This window comes from Martes martes (genome assembly GCF_963455335.1).
Source record: "Martes martes genome assembly, chromosome: 3".
In the NCBI taxonomy this organism is placed as follows: Eukaryota; Metazoa; Chordata; class Mammalia; order Carnivora; family Mustelidae; genus Martes; species Martes martes.
Window position 1 is genome coordinate 152,237,359 of NC_137890.1, and position 18,401 is coordinate 152,255,759.

At 46.8% G+C, this 18,401-nt stretch overlaps 1 protein-coding gene across 4 annotated transcripts in view; it reads right to left on the reverse strand.

Moving 5' to 3' along the window:
* The window catches only part of SCLY (selenocysteine lyase), a 37,568-nt gene extending 19,442 nt beyond the window's left edge, over nucleotides 1-18,126 (reverse strand). The window contains exons 1-4 of one of the 4 annotated variants that reach the window (XM_080799056.1): nucleotides 17,983-18,126; nucleotides 14,872-14,987; nucleotides 10,291-10,391; nucleotides 5,054-5,234 (exon numbers count right to left, since the gene is read on the reverse strand). In XM_080799056.1, the coding sequence (XP_080655182.1) occupies nucleotides 5,054-5,234; nucleotides 10,291-10,391; nucleotides 14,872-14,987; nucleotides 17,983-18,077 (493 nt within the window). In that variant the 5' untranslated portion in view covers nucleotides 18,078-18,126. Of the gene's footprint in view, nucleotides 1-5,053; nucleotides 5,235-10,290; nucleotides 10,392-10,817; nucleotides 10,916-14,871; nucleotides 14,991-17,982 lie in introns of those variants that run through there. The other 3 variants (XM_080799057.1, XM_080799059.1, XM_080799058.1) reach the window with 3 other exon arrangements.
* Between the last annotated feature and the right edge of the window lie 275 nt (nucleotides 18,127-18,401).

Below are 18,401 nucleotides of genomic sequence, written 5' to 3' on the forward strand. Positions count from 1 at the left end.
TTCTTCTTCTTTTTTTTTTTTTTTTGGTCTGATTGCTGTGGCTAGGACTTTTAGTACTGTTTATTTTTTGCATACCCACTACTGGTTTTTGATTTGTGGTTACAATTAGGTTTAAATATAACATCTTATGTATAATAGCAGTTTGTAATAAGTTGATGGTCGAACTCATTCTTAAATCACTAAATTTTTCCTCCTCTCCCCCACACATTTTAGGTACATGGTGTCATACTTTACATCCTTTTATTTTATGAATCCTTTGACTGGCTTTTATATATATACTTAATTTACTGCTTTTGTGCTTCCTACTTTTCTTATCCGTATTTATGGTTTTTCTTTTCTACAAAGAGAGTCTCCTCCCCTTTAAAATTTCTTATAGGGCTGGTTAGGTGCTAGTGAGTTCTTTTAACTTTTGTTTGTCTGTGAAACCATATCTCTCTTTATTCTGAATGATAGGCTTGCTGGATAGAGTATGTCTGGCTGCAGCTTTTTTTCTTTCAGCACTTTGAAGGTATCATGCCACTCTCTTCTGGCCTGCAAAATTTCTGTAGAAAATCAGTTCACAGCCTGATTGGGTTTCCCTGGTATGTAACTGTTTCATCTTGCTGCTTTTACAACTACCTCTTTATTACTACTTTTTTTGCCATTTTAATTACTATGTATCTTGGTGTGGACCTACTTGGGTTGATTTGGTGGGAGCTGTCTCCTGGATCTGGATTTCTGTTTCCTTTCCCAGATTTGGGAATTTTTTAGCTATTATTTCTTCAAATACATTTTCTGTCCCCTTTTCCCTCTCTTGTTCTTCTGGGATTCCCTACAATGCCAATGTTATTACTCTTGATGGTGTTGCTGAGTTCCCTTAATCTATGTTCATTTTCTATTATTCTTTTTTCTCACTTATGTTCAGTTTGATTGCTTTTCATTGCTCTGTCCTCCAGGTCACTGATCCATTCTTCTACTTCCCCTAGTCTGCTATTTATCCCCTCTAGTGTATTTTTAAGTTACTGAGTTTCTCATCTCCTCTTGGTTCTTTCTAATGTCTTCTCTTTATTGAGAGTTTCACTGAGGTCCTCCACTTTCTTCTCAAGTCCAGTGAATACCTAATGAATGTTACTTTAAATTCTCTATCAGGCATATTTTTTTATCACCATTTGATTTAGCTCTCCTGCTGTGATTGTGTCCTGTTCTTTCCTTTAGGACAGATTCTTCTGTCTCCTGATTTTGTCTAACTCTGTCTGTTTCTCCATTTCTGTGTGTTAGGAAAGTCAGCTATGTCTCCTGCTCTTGAAATTAGTGGCCTTATGAAGGAGAGGTCCTACAGTGCCCTTCTATGCGGTGTTCCCTATTCATTAGAACCTAGAGTTTCAGGGGTGTCTCCTATGTGCACCCTACTATTGTAGCATTTGCCTTCAGTCCCAACTGTCTGCAATGGCTGTCTTTGCCTGTTGTAGACAGGGTTTGGTCCCTGTGTTGTTAATGCATGGATCTGCAGGAAAACATGGCAGTGGGACATGCAGTGCCAGAAAGGTCTGTACCAGTCCCCTGCAGGAAGGGAACTGCTGCTGCCCAGGAAAACTACCCAGGCCAGGATGGAGGATGTAGGTCCACAGAAGAGTGTGGGGGTGGGGTACACTGTTAGCAAGCTAGGTGGAGAGTACTACATTGGTTCCCACAAGTGTCCACGTATCAAAGCTGGGGGATGGAGGAGGGAAATGGCTCCCACCAGCTCCTTTGTTCTTGGAGAAGTCTCCCAAAAGACACCACCCCTCCAGCACATACTCTGAGATTAGTCCTTCCCTATACACCCAAGGAGTTGATCAAACTGCTGTTTCTATGCTGTATCTCCGGGGGGTTGTTAGCTGTACTATCTCTGTAAGGGCTGGGCCTCAGTTTCCTCTTGGGTCTCCCACCTCTTCCAGAGCCAAGCCTGTTGACTTTTACAGTTCTAGGTGTTAAGCCCCACTGATTGTAAGAACTCATGAAGTGAGGCCCCTCTAGTTTTCAAAGCCAATGTTATGGAGATCCATCTTCCCAGAGCAGGTTCTTCACACCTGGGGCGCCTGGATGGGGTCTGCTCCTCTCCCCTCTCTGAGCCCATGCTGTCCCTCCACCCCCAAGCACAGTTCCACGGGTCCATCTGGCTTCCAACCATGTCTCACCTTTCCTACCCTCTTTGACATGGCCTCTTCTCTATGTTTAGCTGTGGAGAATTTGTTCTGCCAGTCTTCAGGTCACAATGGGGGGGTATCTACACTGATGGGGATGTTATCTAGGTGGATCCATGGGACGAGGTGATCCTAGGATCTTCCTAGTCCACTATCTTTATGAGAGCACCTTAATGGACCAAAGTACTTAACCTTCACTCACTTGACACTGAGCAAACATTCATTAATCACCTACTAGGTTCTAGGCACTGCTCCAAGCTCTTATAATCTCATCACCTCAGACGAATAAATGAAGGTGACTGAATCAAGATTTTGGTTCAAAATGATATAAGATAAATATATCCACTCTCCCCTCAAGGTCCGAAATGAAAGAACAAATATTTTCTAAATTAGGGGTATCCTCCTGTGGGCAAGGAATTTTGAGGAATTCCCAGAATACAGAAAGATGATAGCATTAGATTAATAAGAATAGGAAAAAAACACTCAGAACAGTAAATAGGCGAAAACAATGACCGGATCTAGTGATCATCCAAGTGCAGGGTGCACAGCATGGAGCGTGGGGAGGGAGAACTGCGCAGCAGGCAGGGGCTGGGTGTCATGACCTAGCACCCTTACCAGCTACCTCGCAGGTGGGCAGTGGAAGCACTGGTAGTGACTGAGAAAGAGCACACGTGCCCAACAGAGGACTGGCAGGCCAGGGCGGGCTCCAGGGTAGGGCAGAGGCCAGCAAGAGAAGGGTGGAGCTCACATATCCACTACAAGACTCCAAGGAGAGCAAAAAAAGGGCCCCTCTGGCCAGGATTACTCATCTTGGGGATGCCTGGGTGGCTCAGTAGGGTAAGTGTCTGCCTTCAGCTCAGGTCATGATCCCAGGGTCCTGGGATTGAGCCCCAGGTTGGGCTCCCCGCACAGTGGGGAGTCTTCTTCTCCCTCTCCTTCTGCCCCTCCCCCTGCTCATGCTCTCTCTTGCAAATAAAAAAAATACTTTTTTTAAAAAAGAATTACTCATCTTCTTATTAAGCACATGAAAGGATGCTCAACATCACCAGCCATCAGGGTAATGCAAATCAAAACCATGAGATACCACTGCACATCTCCCAGGATAGCGGCAATGAAAGATAATGACAATTGCAAATGTTGTTGAGGATATGGAGAAATAGGAATCCTCGTGTCCTGCTGGAAAAAACATCAAAGGGTGCAGCTACTTGGGAATATAAAAATCAGCCCAAAAGGTTAAACACAGAGTTAATCTGTGACCCAGCTGTGCCTCTCCTGGGTGTAAGTCCAAGAGAAATGAAAACATACATCCACACAAGAACTTGTATACAAAGGTTCATAACGGCATTAGTCATCATGCCAAATGATCGTCAAAGGTTCATCCACTGATGAATGGGTAAATAATGTATTATTTATAGAGACTAGAATTCACATAAAATGGAATATTATAAATGCATAAAAAGAAATTAAGTACTCGTACATGCTCCATCATGAATGAACGTTGAAAACATGCTAATTGAAAGAAATCAGTCAAAAAGACCACATATTCTCTGATTCCATTCTCACAAAAGTCCTATGAAATAGGGCAATCTTTAGAGATGGACATGGATTAGTGGTTGCCTGGGGGTGAGGCAAATGGAGAATTACAGTGGGTGGGCACAAAGTTTTGGGGGGTCATGAAATGTTCTGTAACTGATTATGATGATGGTTCCACAAGTGGGTGAATTCACTAAGAACCACTGAATGAGAGAGGAAGAAGCAGAATCCCCAGTGAGCAGGGAGCCCCATGCGGGACTCAATCCCAGGATCCTGGGATCATGACCTGAGCTGAAGGCGCTCAACCGACTGGGCCACCCAGGGGCCCCCAAATCTGTGTAATTTAAGCAGGAGGTTAAATGCAACTGCAACTAAGAATGATTTGTTGCTCTTCCCTGTAAATATGGAAAAGTAAGAAAGACGGGGGATAAAAAGGCAACAGGGATTGAAAGGAACAAGAGCTGAAATAAGAACGTCAGACTCGATCTCTCTCTCTCTCTCTCTTTTTTTTTTTTTAGTTAATGTAGTGCATCTAGGTAAGAGCAGAAGGAGAAAAACTCCTGTAGTAGTCGAACAGGAAAACCCACAGAAAGGCTTCACAGTCAAATGGAGCACTATGGTGCTTTAATCTGGATGATATAAGTACTTTCCCTTGATTCACTTTTAGGTTTCCAGGCAGATCAGAGAGGCTGAGGGGAAAGTCACTTTGCTTCAAGGAAAGCATTCGCCTCGGCTATCTCGGGCCGGGGGAAAGGGCTCTTAGTTTTCAAAAATCTGTGGTCTGTGCCCGGTGTCTCGAGGCTTCCTCCATGGGAAAAGTGAAAGGTCAGAGCCACTGCCCTTGCCCACCAAGCTCGGCCGACCCCTCAGGCTGCCTGTGGGCTGTCTGCCCTGGGCCCACTGGTGAGAACCCCCTCCTGTGCAGAGCTGAAGTCATCCAGCAAGAGCACATTTATTCTGGTGTTCGCCCCCTGACGCTGATGTCCACCCCTGCTGCTGATGTCTATCTGATCCTTGTTCTTCCTACCCGAGGAAGTGGAAGCCAAGACTTAATCCTTAAAATCCGAGTGAAGAGCACTGTTTAGCATTTATAGGCTTATTATTTCATGTGTATATATTCATTATACACAAGAATCTGAAGTATCATTCAGTTGCTAGATCCAGACTAGACTAGAGCTCCACTGTGATGACCCATTTCTTCCCTAGGGGACACTCTGGCAGCATTCCCTGGCTCCCGTGTCCGGACAGGCTGTGTAACCCTTGCACCTGCTGACCTCCAGGGAGGCTTCGAGTGGAGGGTAAATGATTGACTGGGTCCCGAAATCAGTGTGCCACGGTAGGCAGAGCTGGTGACTCACCGGCCACTCGTTCTTTGAGCAGGTGCTCCAGGGGCAGGCGGATGGAGTCATGTTCCACGGTGCAGGTGATAAGATGGGGCGCGGCCCCATCCAGCGGGCTGCACAGCTTGGCCGGGCTCCCCGCGGAGGGGCAGGTTTGGTGGAAATGTTTCACCATGGAATGGATTACTAAGTTGTTGGACTGCAGAGAGCAGAAAGAGCATTTACGAGACCTGGGCTAAGGGGAGGGCCACGGCGACACTTTCTCGGCCTTCATCTTCCTTGTGGCTAATGTTTAAAAAAGGGAAAAATGGTCTCAAAGACATTCAGCTTCCGAATGGCCAATGACAAAACCTTCCAAAAAGGTCAGAATTCATTTCCAGTCAATTAATGCCTGTCTTATTAAGCAATGTTATGAATTTTTCAATTTTATAAATTGAAAAAGCAGGTACCCACTGCTGATGGGAGTATAATCTAGCATATGAAGGGCCATTTGGTGTGTCTGTCAAATAAGCCCTCTGACCCAGCATGTCTGTGTCTTGGACTTGATCCTATCACTACACTTGCACAGAAGCAAAATGAGGTACAGAAAGGTCCTTATTAGGTATAGCACTGTTTGTAATAACTCAACCTCGGGAAGCCCTTCAGTGTTCACCAATAAAGGGATTTGTAAGTGCCCAATGGACACCAAGGAATAAACATCAAGGAAAAATTTTATGTGTAGAGACCCAAAGATCTCAAATAGAAATATACTTCCTAAATAATAATACCAAAAAAGGTAGCAGACATTATATACAGTATTCTACCCAATTTGTATACAAAGGGGGAAATATACACGCATTTGCTCATATATGCAAAAATATCCTGGAAAGGGTACACAAGGAAGGAGATTAGAATATATAAATCTACATAGTTATTTGCTTTTAACGCAGAGACTCTCTGGAAGACACCAAGCAGCTAACAATATTGGTTTCCTATAGCCAGAGTGGATAACATAAAGGTACAGGGTGGGAGAAGACTTTAAAAACAAAACAAAACGAAACAAAAACTTTTCTCTTATTTTAAATTATAACATATATACAGGAAAGTATATAAAATATAAACCTAAGTTTAACAGAGAAATGAGGCAGCGAAGACTGAATGACTGTTACCTGATCAAGACAGTGGACACTGCCCCACACAGAAGCACCGGGGGGGTCCCCTCAGTCACTGTCCCCTCTCCACCCCCACAGAGCTGTCTCCCACACTGATATGTATGGTAATCATTCCCCTGCTTTTCTGGATACTCTGACTTCCTAAGCAAACACCTGTAAACAGTACTGTTTATTTTGTCTCTTTTTGACCTTGGCATGAGTAGAACTGAATGAACTTTTTCTCGGTAAAGATCCAATCCCTTGGAGCATTTGGGGGTCCCCCACAATGGGGGGGACAGAGCTTGCACTGTGCTGAAACGCCCACGTGCTGCTATTCTGCACTTAGAGGACTTAAGACAGTGTCCAGCTCGGGGGGGGGGCACCAAGGCAGCCCCCGCTGTGGCTCACTGATGGGTGACATGTGGGATCAGGTAACAGGGAGGAGGTGGTCAGGGACCCACAACTCAGATGGGTTCCTCCACCCAGTGGCAGCTTCCGGAGAGGTCCCGGGGCACATCCTTGTGGGAAACACTGCTGCCCCATACAGCCATTCTATCCAAAAGACAGGTTCCCTGGGGGCTCCCACGGCTGGAGAGCCCCTACAACCCCATCTGAGGCCACTGTGGATGGCAGTGTAAAAGGTGACCCAATGACTGTGAATAGGATGGAGATGCCCAAGATCTTCCCATGTGCCACACGTGTCCGTCGGTCGCTGCTGAAACCTGGAAATGGCTGCCCTGCCCTGGGCCACAGTGGGAGTGCAAGGGCCTCGGTGGGAACCAGTAGGTCCCATCTGAAAATGAACCGTGTGCTCACAGACCACGAATGTCCTTGGCACCAGATGAGACCAGGATAGCCCTACCAGGCAGCTGGGGCCGAGGTAGCTCCTTGTGGGCCACCAAGAGCCTGCCCCCAGGGGTGGGCATGGGGCCCAGGGGCATGGTGGCAGCTTCCTGACACGTCACTCAAGATCCCTGTGCACTGTTGCAGGTGGCCGTGTGACAACATATTAGCATTGGGCCTTGCTAATTTTGAGGGACACTTGGACTGCTCTGTTTCGGGCTGTCATGAATGGTCTTCACCTGGCCCTGGTGCAGATGAGCCTCACTTGTCTAGGCTCCACCGTGGGGGCAGGACTGCTGGCCCCCAGTGCAGGCTGTCTTCAACTTGACCAGATAGTGCCAACCCCTTTCCCCAAACGGCATTCCAGCCTGTGCTCTGCCATCTGTGAGTGCTTCCGGTTCTGCGTCCTCTGTCCACACTTACTACCACTGCAATGCTTTATTTCTATCATTCTGATGGGCGTGCAGAGGTGTCTTGATGTTTTTTACTCTAATGATGACACCAAGTATTTTCACCTATAGAAACTGGGCTTCTGCTTGGTGAAGCGCATACTGGAGTTTCTTGCCCATATTTCCATGGGGTTACCTGCCTTTATATCCTAGATGCTAGTCTTTTGTCAGTTTAATGTTGTGAATGTCTTCTGCCACTGTCTCGCTTGTCTTTTTGTTTTCTTCATCGTACTCTTTGATGAAGTAAAGTCTGTTTTGTGGCGGTGGTGGTGGCACAATTTATCAGCCTTCTCCTTTGTGGTTAATGTTTTCTGTATTGTGTAGAAGAAATTCATTGCTCTTAATCATCACAAAGATATAAGCTTATCACCTGAAAGCTTTCTAAATTTTATTCTTCATAAGTAGGTATTTGTTATGCCCAAAATTATGATTATTATTTTGTTATGAAGCAGAAATCCAATTTCCTTTTTCTTCGTGAATATACAGTTGTCCCAGCACCATTTACTGGAGACCACTCATTCCTCCTGCTCTCTTAGGCTGCCTCAGTCATATATGGTGATCATAAAATCTAGCATCTGAGCCAGAAAAAGTTAAGAATAAGAGGGCACTATTCAATTATGTCAGGACAACAGGTGCATCCTGGGACTGCCCTGAGCAAACCAGGATGTGTGGCTACCCAGTCATATGACAAATGCTGACACGTGCACGGTGCTGTTTCTGGTCTACTCTCTGTCCCTGCCTGAAGACCACCTGCCTTAATTAGTAGAGCTTTACAGACGGCTGGATGTCTGGTGGAGCAAGTCATTTCACTATGTTCTTAATCTTCCAGAAGTCTTGACAGTTCTTGGCCATATAAATTAGCTTGTGAGATTCCACCAAAAAAGCCTCAGGATTTAATTTTTTTTTTAATTTTTTTATTTTAATAAACATATAATGTATTTTTATCCCCAGGGGTACAGGTCTGTGAATCGTCTGGTTTACACATTTCACAGCACTCATCATAGCCCATACCCTCCCCAATGTCCATTTCCCCACCACCCTCTCCCGTCCCCCTTCCCCCCCGCAACCCTCAGTCTGTTTCTTGAGATTGAGTCTTTTATGGTTTGTCTCCCTCCCAATCCCATCTTTTCATTTTTTCTTTTCCTACCTCCCCCCAAACCCCCCCACCTTGCATCTCCACTTCCTCATATCAAAGAGATCATATGATAGTTATATTTCTCCGATTGACTTATTTCGCTAAGCATGATACCCTCTAGTTCCATCCACGTCGTCGCAAATGGCAAGATTTCATGTCTTTTGATGGCTGCATAGTATTCCATTGTGTATATATACCACATCTTCTTTATCCATTCATCTGTTGATGGACATCTAAAAGCCTCAGGATTTAGACTGAGGTTGCACACCAGATCTACAGATCTACTGAGGTGGTTAGAACACTGGGTCTCCGGATCTGGGAGCACGGGGAATTGCTCCATTTATCCAGAACTTCTTTGAAGGTGGTGTGCACTAATATTCCTATTACTTTCCTGGTGCGGCCAAGTCGATGAAAACGGTCTTACAAATTCTTTTTTGTTATATTTATTTCTTAAGTATTTGTTATTTTTCGTGCTCTTGTAAAAACTGGAAACCGCAACAGAAACGCAGAGATGGTTGGCAACTGAGAGGATCACACTAATGCTCCAGCAAGGTTTGACTTTAAATGGAACACATTTTTCTCCTCCTCATTCTTGAAACCACCCACCCCCTTCTCTTGCTTTTCTGTAGAATCCTTTGTTCTAGGAACTTGGCATCAATACTCAGTAATGAGACTCCGATGGCCAGCGCCGATGCTGGTCATGAGACCACTATGGAGACATGAGGAACCCGGCTGGCAGGATGCACCAGACTCCTATCGAGGTTGCCTGGGCCCTGTATTTTCCTACGAAAGCCCTCAGCCTTTTCCCCGGAGTGGGTCTGCCATTCTGAAGGCATTAGCCTGCTACAGCGTCACTTGCCTGGCGAGGTAATAAACTATTGTTCCTCTTTATCCCCAAACTCCGTCTTCGTGTCACATTTTGGCTCCAGAGCAGAGATCGATTTTTGACAACACACCTGCTTGTCGCTGGTATAAAAAACACGATTGAGTTTTGAATCTAATAACTGCTAAATTTTCTTATTAACTCTAATAATCTGGCTGCAGATTCTCTGGGGTTTTCCATGTGGACAGTCATATGGCCTGTGGGTGACAGTCATGCCCTCCTTCCCAGAAAGGGAGACAGAAATTACGTTTGAGCAGAAGCCTGTATTTCTATCAGTCTAAAAGTACATCTGCAATGGGTCATAAACCTCAAACTTCTTTTTAGAAAATTTTATTTATTTATTTGACAGAGAGAGACAGCAGGAGAGGGAACACAAGCAGAGAAGTGAGAGAGGGAGTAGTAGGCTTCCCGCTGAGCAGGGGGCCTGACGTGGGGCTCGATCCTAGGACCCTGGGATCATGACCCGAGCCAAAGGCAGATGTTTTAACAACTGAGCCCCCCACCCAGGCACCCCTCAAACTCTTAATAAGGCAAACAATTTAGTAGGGATTTAAAGGGATAATTCCAGGGCAAAATGAAGGGGAAACTCTCTGTTGAAATAAACTCTCTGTTGAAGTTAATTTACACTTTATGTTACAAATATCCTACCAGCCACCTGGAATTTACTTTTAGGATAAATACTGGCTAATTATATGAAGCTAATTTGCAAAAGAGAAAGACCAACACCAAGCATACCTCTTCTTTTAAAAAATAATACCAAATAGGAACCATATAATTAACAGTTAAAAGACTGCGAGCCTGTTTAGAAACTTTACCTCGGTGCCCCCGGAAGTGAAGATTATGTCCTGAGGTTTCCCACCTATCATCTTCGCGACGTTCTCCCGAGCTGTGTCAATAATGTCCTTGGCCTTCCTACCTTGAGAAACCAGAATGAGAACTCATTAGCGTCACTTTACCAAGCCCAGTAAACACATGTTTAAAAGAACAACCAGACATGGGGCGCCTGGCTGGCTCGGTTAGTGGAGTGTGTGACTCTTGATCTCGGGGTGGTGACTTCGAGCCTCACACTGGGTGTAGATGACTTAAAAATAAAATCTTAAAAAAAAAAAAAAAAAAAAAGAACCAGACACGCAGTAACAACTCTACGTGGGCAATTCTAAGATGACCCATGTCCCGTTAATGCGAACACAATAGGCCACAACCTAGGAATAAGCTGGAGAAGGGGCAGCAGCAAGATAGGAGCAACTCAGTGACACCTACTGAGACTTATTAAGAAGTGGAAACAGATACGGGGGGACGCGCGGGAACCCTAAAATCCCCAAAGACATGGGCTTCCTCTTACCGGATGCTACAGGAGAGGGGAAGCTGTGGCCATCTGCCTTGCTCCCCATTCATCAAGACAGGAGGGTGAAGGGATGAAATAATTTGCTTAAGATCACGCTGCAAAACAACAAAAATAAGCAAAAAGAATGCTCGTGACTCCTCAACACAAGGCGCAGTGCTGCATCTCAGCGCAGGCCCCCGAGGGCACAGGAGAGGCCCCTCCCGCAGGGGCCGATCTGCCGTCCCACGGGGGCCACGCAGCCCAGCTGTGAGCTGGTTCCACCATCTGGCATGGATGAAGGGACCAAACTGTATGTGGCAGAGAAAGGAAGGCGCCAGGACGGGATCTGTAACAGTAACTCCATTCTTACTTGGTCTATAGATCAACAGTCTTCGAAGTGTGTTACTATTCAACCCTATTGTAAGAAAAGAAACGCACCAAATTGCACACTTTCTCTCTGTGGTTCTGTGCATGTGAATCACACCCCACTAAAGCTGTTGGAGGGGAAGGACACACAGGGTGTGGACCAACGAGTCCAGGGAACATAAGCTAATGGAACACGCAGAATCACATCCACTGGGGACAGGTCAGAGAACTGCCAGAAATGACCCTGTGGTCGCTCTTTTCATTTACTTACAATTTACATTTTCACTAAGATCTAAGGCCACTGGAAATAAAAGTGCATACTCAAGGAGATTAGAACATGAATGCTAATGAGATGCTCTCATTGGACTAACGTTCCATCTGTGGGTCGGGACAGTGGCCTTGTTCTTAGGTGTTTAGGAGTGAAGCTTCCTGTTTGCAACTTCCTTTCAAATGATTCAAAGAAATGATAAATCCAGGTAAAGGAAATAAGTGCAGGTGTTCACTATACTATGATTTCAACTTTTCTGCAGAGGTTACATTCCAAAATAAAACTTTGGCCCTAGGAGTTAAAAAAATAAACCAGCCATGGGATGTTTGCTAGCAATGGCTCTCTCCCCCACCCCAAGGTACTAATTCAGTCTTTATCTTTTTAGCAAGTAATGTCTTCAGTTGAGGAAATTAGGATATGGCCTGAATTTCAGAGCAGGACCTTCCTGTCTTGTTCTCAGGTTTGCCGATGGCACTGTCACAGGAGAAAGTCCCTCCTCTTACACATACACAGGTGCTTCCTTGTGGGGAAGTATGCCCCTGCCCACAACTCATTCTCCAGGGTTCATGAAAAAGCAGTAAATTTAGAAAAACAGAGATCGAGGTAATATGACAACACCGTTGGATCTAGGTAGGAGACACACGGATGTCTATTTTCTTACTCTTAAATTTCCGGAATGTTTGAAGTTGTTAGTGTTACTAAATGTAAAGGGTGGTTGGTAATTGTAACTGACATAAGAGAAGACTCTGAAATCTGCCTTTCAGGACATAAGAGGGAGAGAAAGGGGCATGTGTGGCTCCCATGATCCATTAAACCAACCCTCCTTCACTTGGCTGTTCTCACACCAGAGCCCCTCTACTACCTCCCAGCAACGGCCCGTTTTCCTTTCCCATCTCCACCCTTTTCCATTCCCTCTTGAACTCACTGGCAATCAGGTATTCTGGTCCCTGGCTTCCCAAACCCACTCTGACCAAGGTCCCCATGTGCCAAATCCAGGTCCGCGCCTCCTCCCCTGCCAGCAGCTCTCCCCCAGGGCTGCGCCCACCTCCTCTATGCATCCCTTGCTGGGCAGGGCTCCAGATCCAGATGGCGGATGGCCCCTGCCCTGGCCAGGTCCTTGAATCCTCTCCCCCTCAGCAACTCAAGACTGAGTAACCAGCTTGGTGCTGCAGACTCTACTCATTCCACCTGGAACCCAGTAGATTATATACATATATCTCCGGTAGACATCTGAAACTACACTTGCTCCAAGTTGAATATATGATTTCTCCCCCAAACTTGTTGCTCTTACCCTTTCCTATCTCAGTAAATGGCGACCCAGTCCTTCCAGGGGCCCGGGGCCAAAAGCATTGGCTCTTGCCTTTCTCATACTCTGTTATCCAACCCCACAGTAAATCCTGTAAGGCTCTGTCGTCAAAAATACCCAGAAGCTTGCCCCACCTCTGCACTGCCCAGCCACCTGCTGAGTCAAAGCCATTGCTGAAATATTCTAGCTGGCTCCCAACTCCACTGACCCCATCGTGATCCATTCTCCAGGCAGCGGCCCAAGGAATGCCCTGAAAACACAATACACTTTGTACCCTGTGCCTTATCCCTCATCAGAACAGTGATTGGCATGCAGGAAATACTCAACCAATATTGGTTGAATCAGCTATTCTCAAAATGTGATCTGGGGAGCCCTTGGGGCGGGGGCAAGGCACTTTCAGGGGTCCATCAAGTCAAATTTGGTTTCATAATAACATGAAAACATCATTTGTCTTTTTATACTCATTTTCTTGAAAGTACAGAGTGAAGCCTTCCAGAGGCTCCCTGATGTGAATATCACAACAGATTGGATGCAGAAGCCTTCAACCTGCTTGGGTCCTTGTGTTTAAGCTACTGTTACATGGAGGTTTCTGCATCACACAGCAAAACAATGTATTTTCCAGATTTGCTCATATACAATTTTTCTTGAGGGGTGAGTATAAGAAACAGAGAAACCATACTGCGAATCAGGTTCCCCCCCCTTGACCCAGATGCTGCTACTGTGTGTCTAGGTCATTGCTGTAGTCCGCAGCACAGCTCGGACAGGGCCCGGAACTCCACTCCTGGCTTCAGCCTACTCAATGTGGTCAGTCCTTGACTCACGGACCCTGATGTTATTTCCAGATTTTTACCCTTACAAGCAAGGCTGTGGTAAACATCTTGGGTATCTAAACTCTTTCCATATGTCCTTAACATTTTTCCCTAACTAAATTCTCCCAAAGGAATTATTATCATTATTAAATCATAGTATTGTGAAAATAATTAAACCAATCTATCATAAAGGCGATTTTCTTTCTTTTCTCTTTTTTCCCTCCCCTCCCCCCACTTCTACCTGAGTATCGACAAGTGAACTGCAGTGCATACTTTAGTTATGGTTCTTAAAGAAATGAAAGCCGTCAGGACAACCAGAAAGCCACTGACAGGTTTCATCAGGTCAGGAAGGGGAATTTCTCCTTCAGCATTATTCCTAAAGTTCTTTATAAGAAATGCTTTGTATTAGCATTTACTTGCCCTCCGTATTCTCAAGTTTAACGCATCAGGAAGTACAATTTTACTAGAGGAAAAATTAGATATGAGGCAATGTCCAGAAGAATGGCCAGAACATACATACCAAATAAAGCAACAAATAAGTTAATGAATGACTAGAACCTGATTTCGAAAAAGCTTTTAGTTATGAAGTTGTGAAGCTCATACTAAACAGATACGAAAACCCATGAAAGTCTGTAAAGTTGTATATAAGTACTATTAAATCCTAGGGCTTGGCAGCAGTGTCTGAAAGCTCTTTTAGTTCCTCATAATCCACAGTTAGGACAGTTTATCTTAATTATCTCTGATAAGCATTAAATAAGAAAGGGACAGCTAGCTGGCCATCTGAAAAACATAATGTAAATGGTGACATAAAACTACTGATTTGGAGTAAATTATTTTCCAAAACTGCCAACTTAATGATCTGTATTAAAACAAGAATAAATGAGAAATAAGAATTTATTTATTATAATGAAAATAAAGAATTTAAAACTAATTTTCACTTTAAAAAAAAAAGGCCAGGATTATATGCAATCCTGATGATTTCAAAGATCTAGTTTGCAAATTTTTCAAGGAACCACTGAGACAGATACATGAAAGGGTTTTAATGGGCACTGTTATTACAAATAGCTCTTAATAAGACATCTTTTTCATCTGGGCAAGAAGGATGGGGCAGTGTATTAAAAACGAAAGGTTATGCTATCAACAGGCTCCATGTTCAAATTTGGATTTCTCTGAAAACTAACCCACAAAAATTTCTACCTAAGGTTTGTATTTACAGAAAAACTATTCAAAAGCAAGTGATCACAGGTGGTATACAATTTCTCTAAGACTGCCTCTGCCCACCTCCCCCATATCTCCGGATCTGTGAGCGCCTTCTAGGATTACCTGCTGGGTAAGGACTGCTGGGATTTCCCCAGGCTTCCCTCATGGCCTCGGTCATGGCCTGGATGACTTCTGGCTCGAGGGGGGTGGTTGCATTATAGTCCATATAAACTTTCCTGCTGGAAAGAAAACACAGATGTGCCTGTTAAGGACAAGGAGATGGAGTATGGGAGAACAGCTGCACTCTGTCAGATCAAGAGAGCAAACGCCGTCAAGGTCAAGATACTTCTCTGCAGAAACACCACGCAGCCATCCACAAACTGCACTTGGACATCTCCAAATCTTCATGAATTATGGAAAAAATATGCGTAATTTCCAATAATCTAGTATTTGCTAGTTTCCTTTATATAATCACTAGACCATCCACTTAGATTTTTTTTTTAAGATTTTATTTATTTATTTGACAGAGAGAGGGAGATCACAAGTAGGCAGAGAGGTAGGCAGAGAGAGTGGGAAGCAGGCTCCCCACTGAGCAGAGAGCCCAATACAGGGCTCGATCCCAGGACCCTGAGATCATGACCTGAGCCAAAGGCAGAGGCTTTAACCCACTGGGCCACCCAGGCACCCCTCCATTTAGATTTTCAAAAGTTCTTTCCACCCCCTGGTAGGATCAATGGCCCCTGAGCCTCAAAGTCTACCCAAGGGTTCTGAAGGACAGATCGGCTCCTTGCCTCCAGATGGAAGGAGGGGAAAACATGAGCACCCAGGGAGCTGCACTTTCCCGAGGGCTTCCTAACTTCATCGGTAGTTTTTCCTTATTTCTCTGTAATCTCTGGGCTGGCGGAAGGCTCAGGTGATCTAGGCACCCATTCCTGCCCACACTCTCCTCTTTGCTCCCTGACCCTGGGCAGGCCTACTTCTCCCCCCCAACTTTCAGTTTCCAGCGCCTAGCATGACCACGCCCCCAACCCACTTTCCTTCTTAGGTCTTTGCTGCATCTTGACTTTCTTGTGACGCTCCCTGTAGCTCTAAATAAAATTACAGCCCCCAGTCCCCTTCCTCCTTCCTCTGTCTCTCCGTGGTATTCCTCAATGTGTGACCCAGTAGACTCTGGCCCTGTTTACCACTGCTGGCCTTAACAGAACGTCATACATCAGCTCCAGAAGCTCACAGGCTTTGTTTCCCTCACTGCTCTGTCACTTACACTGAGGACAAGGGCTGGCACACAGCACGGGAGAGATTTGCAAGAGAACAAAGTGTCACAGAAAAGCACAGCTCCTGAAAGATTTTTACCAATATCAAAAACCTTCACAAACTTTCATATATATATATACACAGTAGGAAATCCTGCCGAATACTATTAATTTACCTGATTTTAAAATCAGTAACAATGTTTAAACAGATCCACGTGAAAATTCAAATACAATTACCAACCATGGCTGTTAAAAGTTTTTTTTTCCCTAACCACAGAGTGTTTTATTTATTTTTAAATATTTTATTTATTCATTTGACAGAGAGAGAGCAGAAGCATAAGCAGGCGAAGCAGCAGGCAGAGGGAGAGGCAGATGCAGGCTCCCCGATGAGCAGGGAGCCCAATGCAGGGCTCGATTCCAGGACCCTGGGATCATTACCTGAGCCTAAGGCAGATGCCTCACTGACTTAGCCACCCAGAGCCCCCAAACCACAGAGTGTTTTGTTTTGTTTTGTTTTTTAAGATTTTATTTATTTATTTGACAGACAGAGATCACAAGTAGGCAGAGAGGCAGGCAGAGAGGAAGAGAGGAGGAAGCAGGCTCCCCGCCAAGCAGGGAGACCGATGCGGGGCTTGATCCCACGACCCTGAGATCATGACCCGAGCCGAAGGCAGAGGCTTTAAACCAGTGAGCCACCCAGGCGCCCCATCACAGAGTATTTTTATGCAACACCTTGTTCATAGTTGTCTAAAGTCACCTGATAGGTTTAAGGCTTTGGGAAGTTAGACTGGCCACGATTGGCCACTCTGGCATTGGGAATCTCCTGGTCCCGCTGTGACTTAAATCTGCATGTGCCCTTAATCTTGCTTTCACTTCCTATAGCACCCCACATTTCCTCAAGCTACTCGGGTCTGCTCAGTGACTGCAGCTTGTCAATCTGCTGGCAGATTGAAACATTTATGGCTTGAATTTCAAATTAACATTTTATAGATAACTCTGCTCCATGATTTGCTTCCTTCTTAAAATGCGCTCAGTATTGCATGGGAAAGCTCAGCTCTACTATGCTCAAAACCAAAATATCATAAAGAGGTATGGTGAATTTCCTTTCCACTCCAGTGTCCCTCAGGGCCTTTTGCCCAGCTCCTTTTGCTCAGGCTCAACCAAAGTTGACTGCCTCATGAAAGAAATGTTCAGGTTTTGGCCTGGACCCGAATTTTAAAGACACACTCATCGCTCACGTTCAGGCAGAGGGGATTGCCAAAACAGAGTAAGCAACGTCTCAGCAACCAGAAAATGCACAGCTGCAACGGGCTGAAGACACAGTGTGCACTGGAAGGCCTCCCTGCCTACCTTCCCACTGGCCCCGCGGCTCAGGCCGGAACCTGGGGGCATCGGCCTCCGTCCCCCCTTTCCCCACACCAGTGCACCAGCCAGACCCGCGGCTTGCGTCGCGGTATCCCCACTGCTCCGGCCAGCACGCTGGGCCACACCACCGCCCTCTTAGATTTTACAAAGATTCCTGGAGTGCCCCTGCTTCCTCACCTGTCCCGCACCCACCCGCCCCTAGAACGCACCCCCAAGTCCGTCTCGAGCTCCGGAGCTCTGCTCCGTGACCGCAGCCCCGCCAAGCCTGGCCACCCACGTCCGCAGGCTGGGTTCGAGCCCCGGCGCCTGCGCAGCGACTGTTCCCCTGCCCCCGGCCGCGCTTCCCCGTACGCCACCTCGGCGGGACCCCTGCCCCGGCCGCGCCCCGGGTCCCACCCACCGACCCGCACCGCATCCCCGCGCGGGACGCTCAGGCCTGCAGTGACCGCCAGCTGGCGACCTCTCCGGGCGGGACCCCTCCCCTGGACAGACCACCGGGCCCCACCGGCCCCCCGCCCCCTGCCTCCCCGAGCCGGGCACCCCCACCCTTCGCCCCGCGGCGCCTGGAGGGCTTCTCATAGGAGGGCGCCGGCCGCCTCCCCCTCACGGAGCACACCTGTCTGGCGGGCTCTTCTCTCCGCGGCCGCGGGGATGACTTGCCGCCCGCTCCCGCGCGTCCCTGCCGGGCGCCGCCGCCGCCTCCGCCTCCATCCCGACCAGCCCGCGCCCAGTGCCGCGCCGACCCACCGACCGCGCGGGTCTGGTCAGGGTGCGCCTTCCCGAGGCCCGGTGGGGGGCGGGGCCGCGAAGTCCGGGCCGCGTCCGGATTGGCTGCGCTGTGCACTCTGGCCAATGCCGGGGTCCGGCCCCGGCGGATGGCGATTGGCTGCGCGCGGCCAGGTGACGGGGACGCGTTACTGGGGGCGAATCACGGAGGCCGGGAGGCGGGCTGCGGCGCGGAGCGCGGACTCTCCCCGGAGCCCAGGCTCGGAACGCGTATGTCCGGGCTACCCGGGCTGGGCCCTGCCGCTGCGT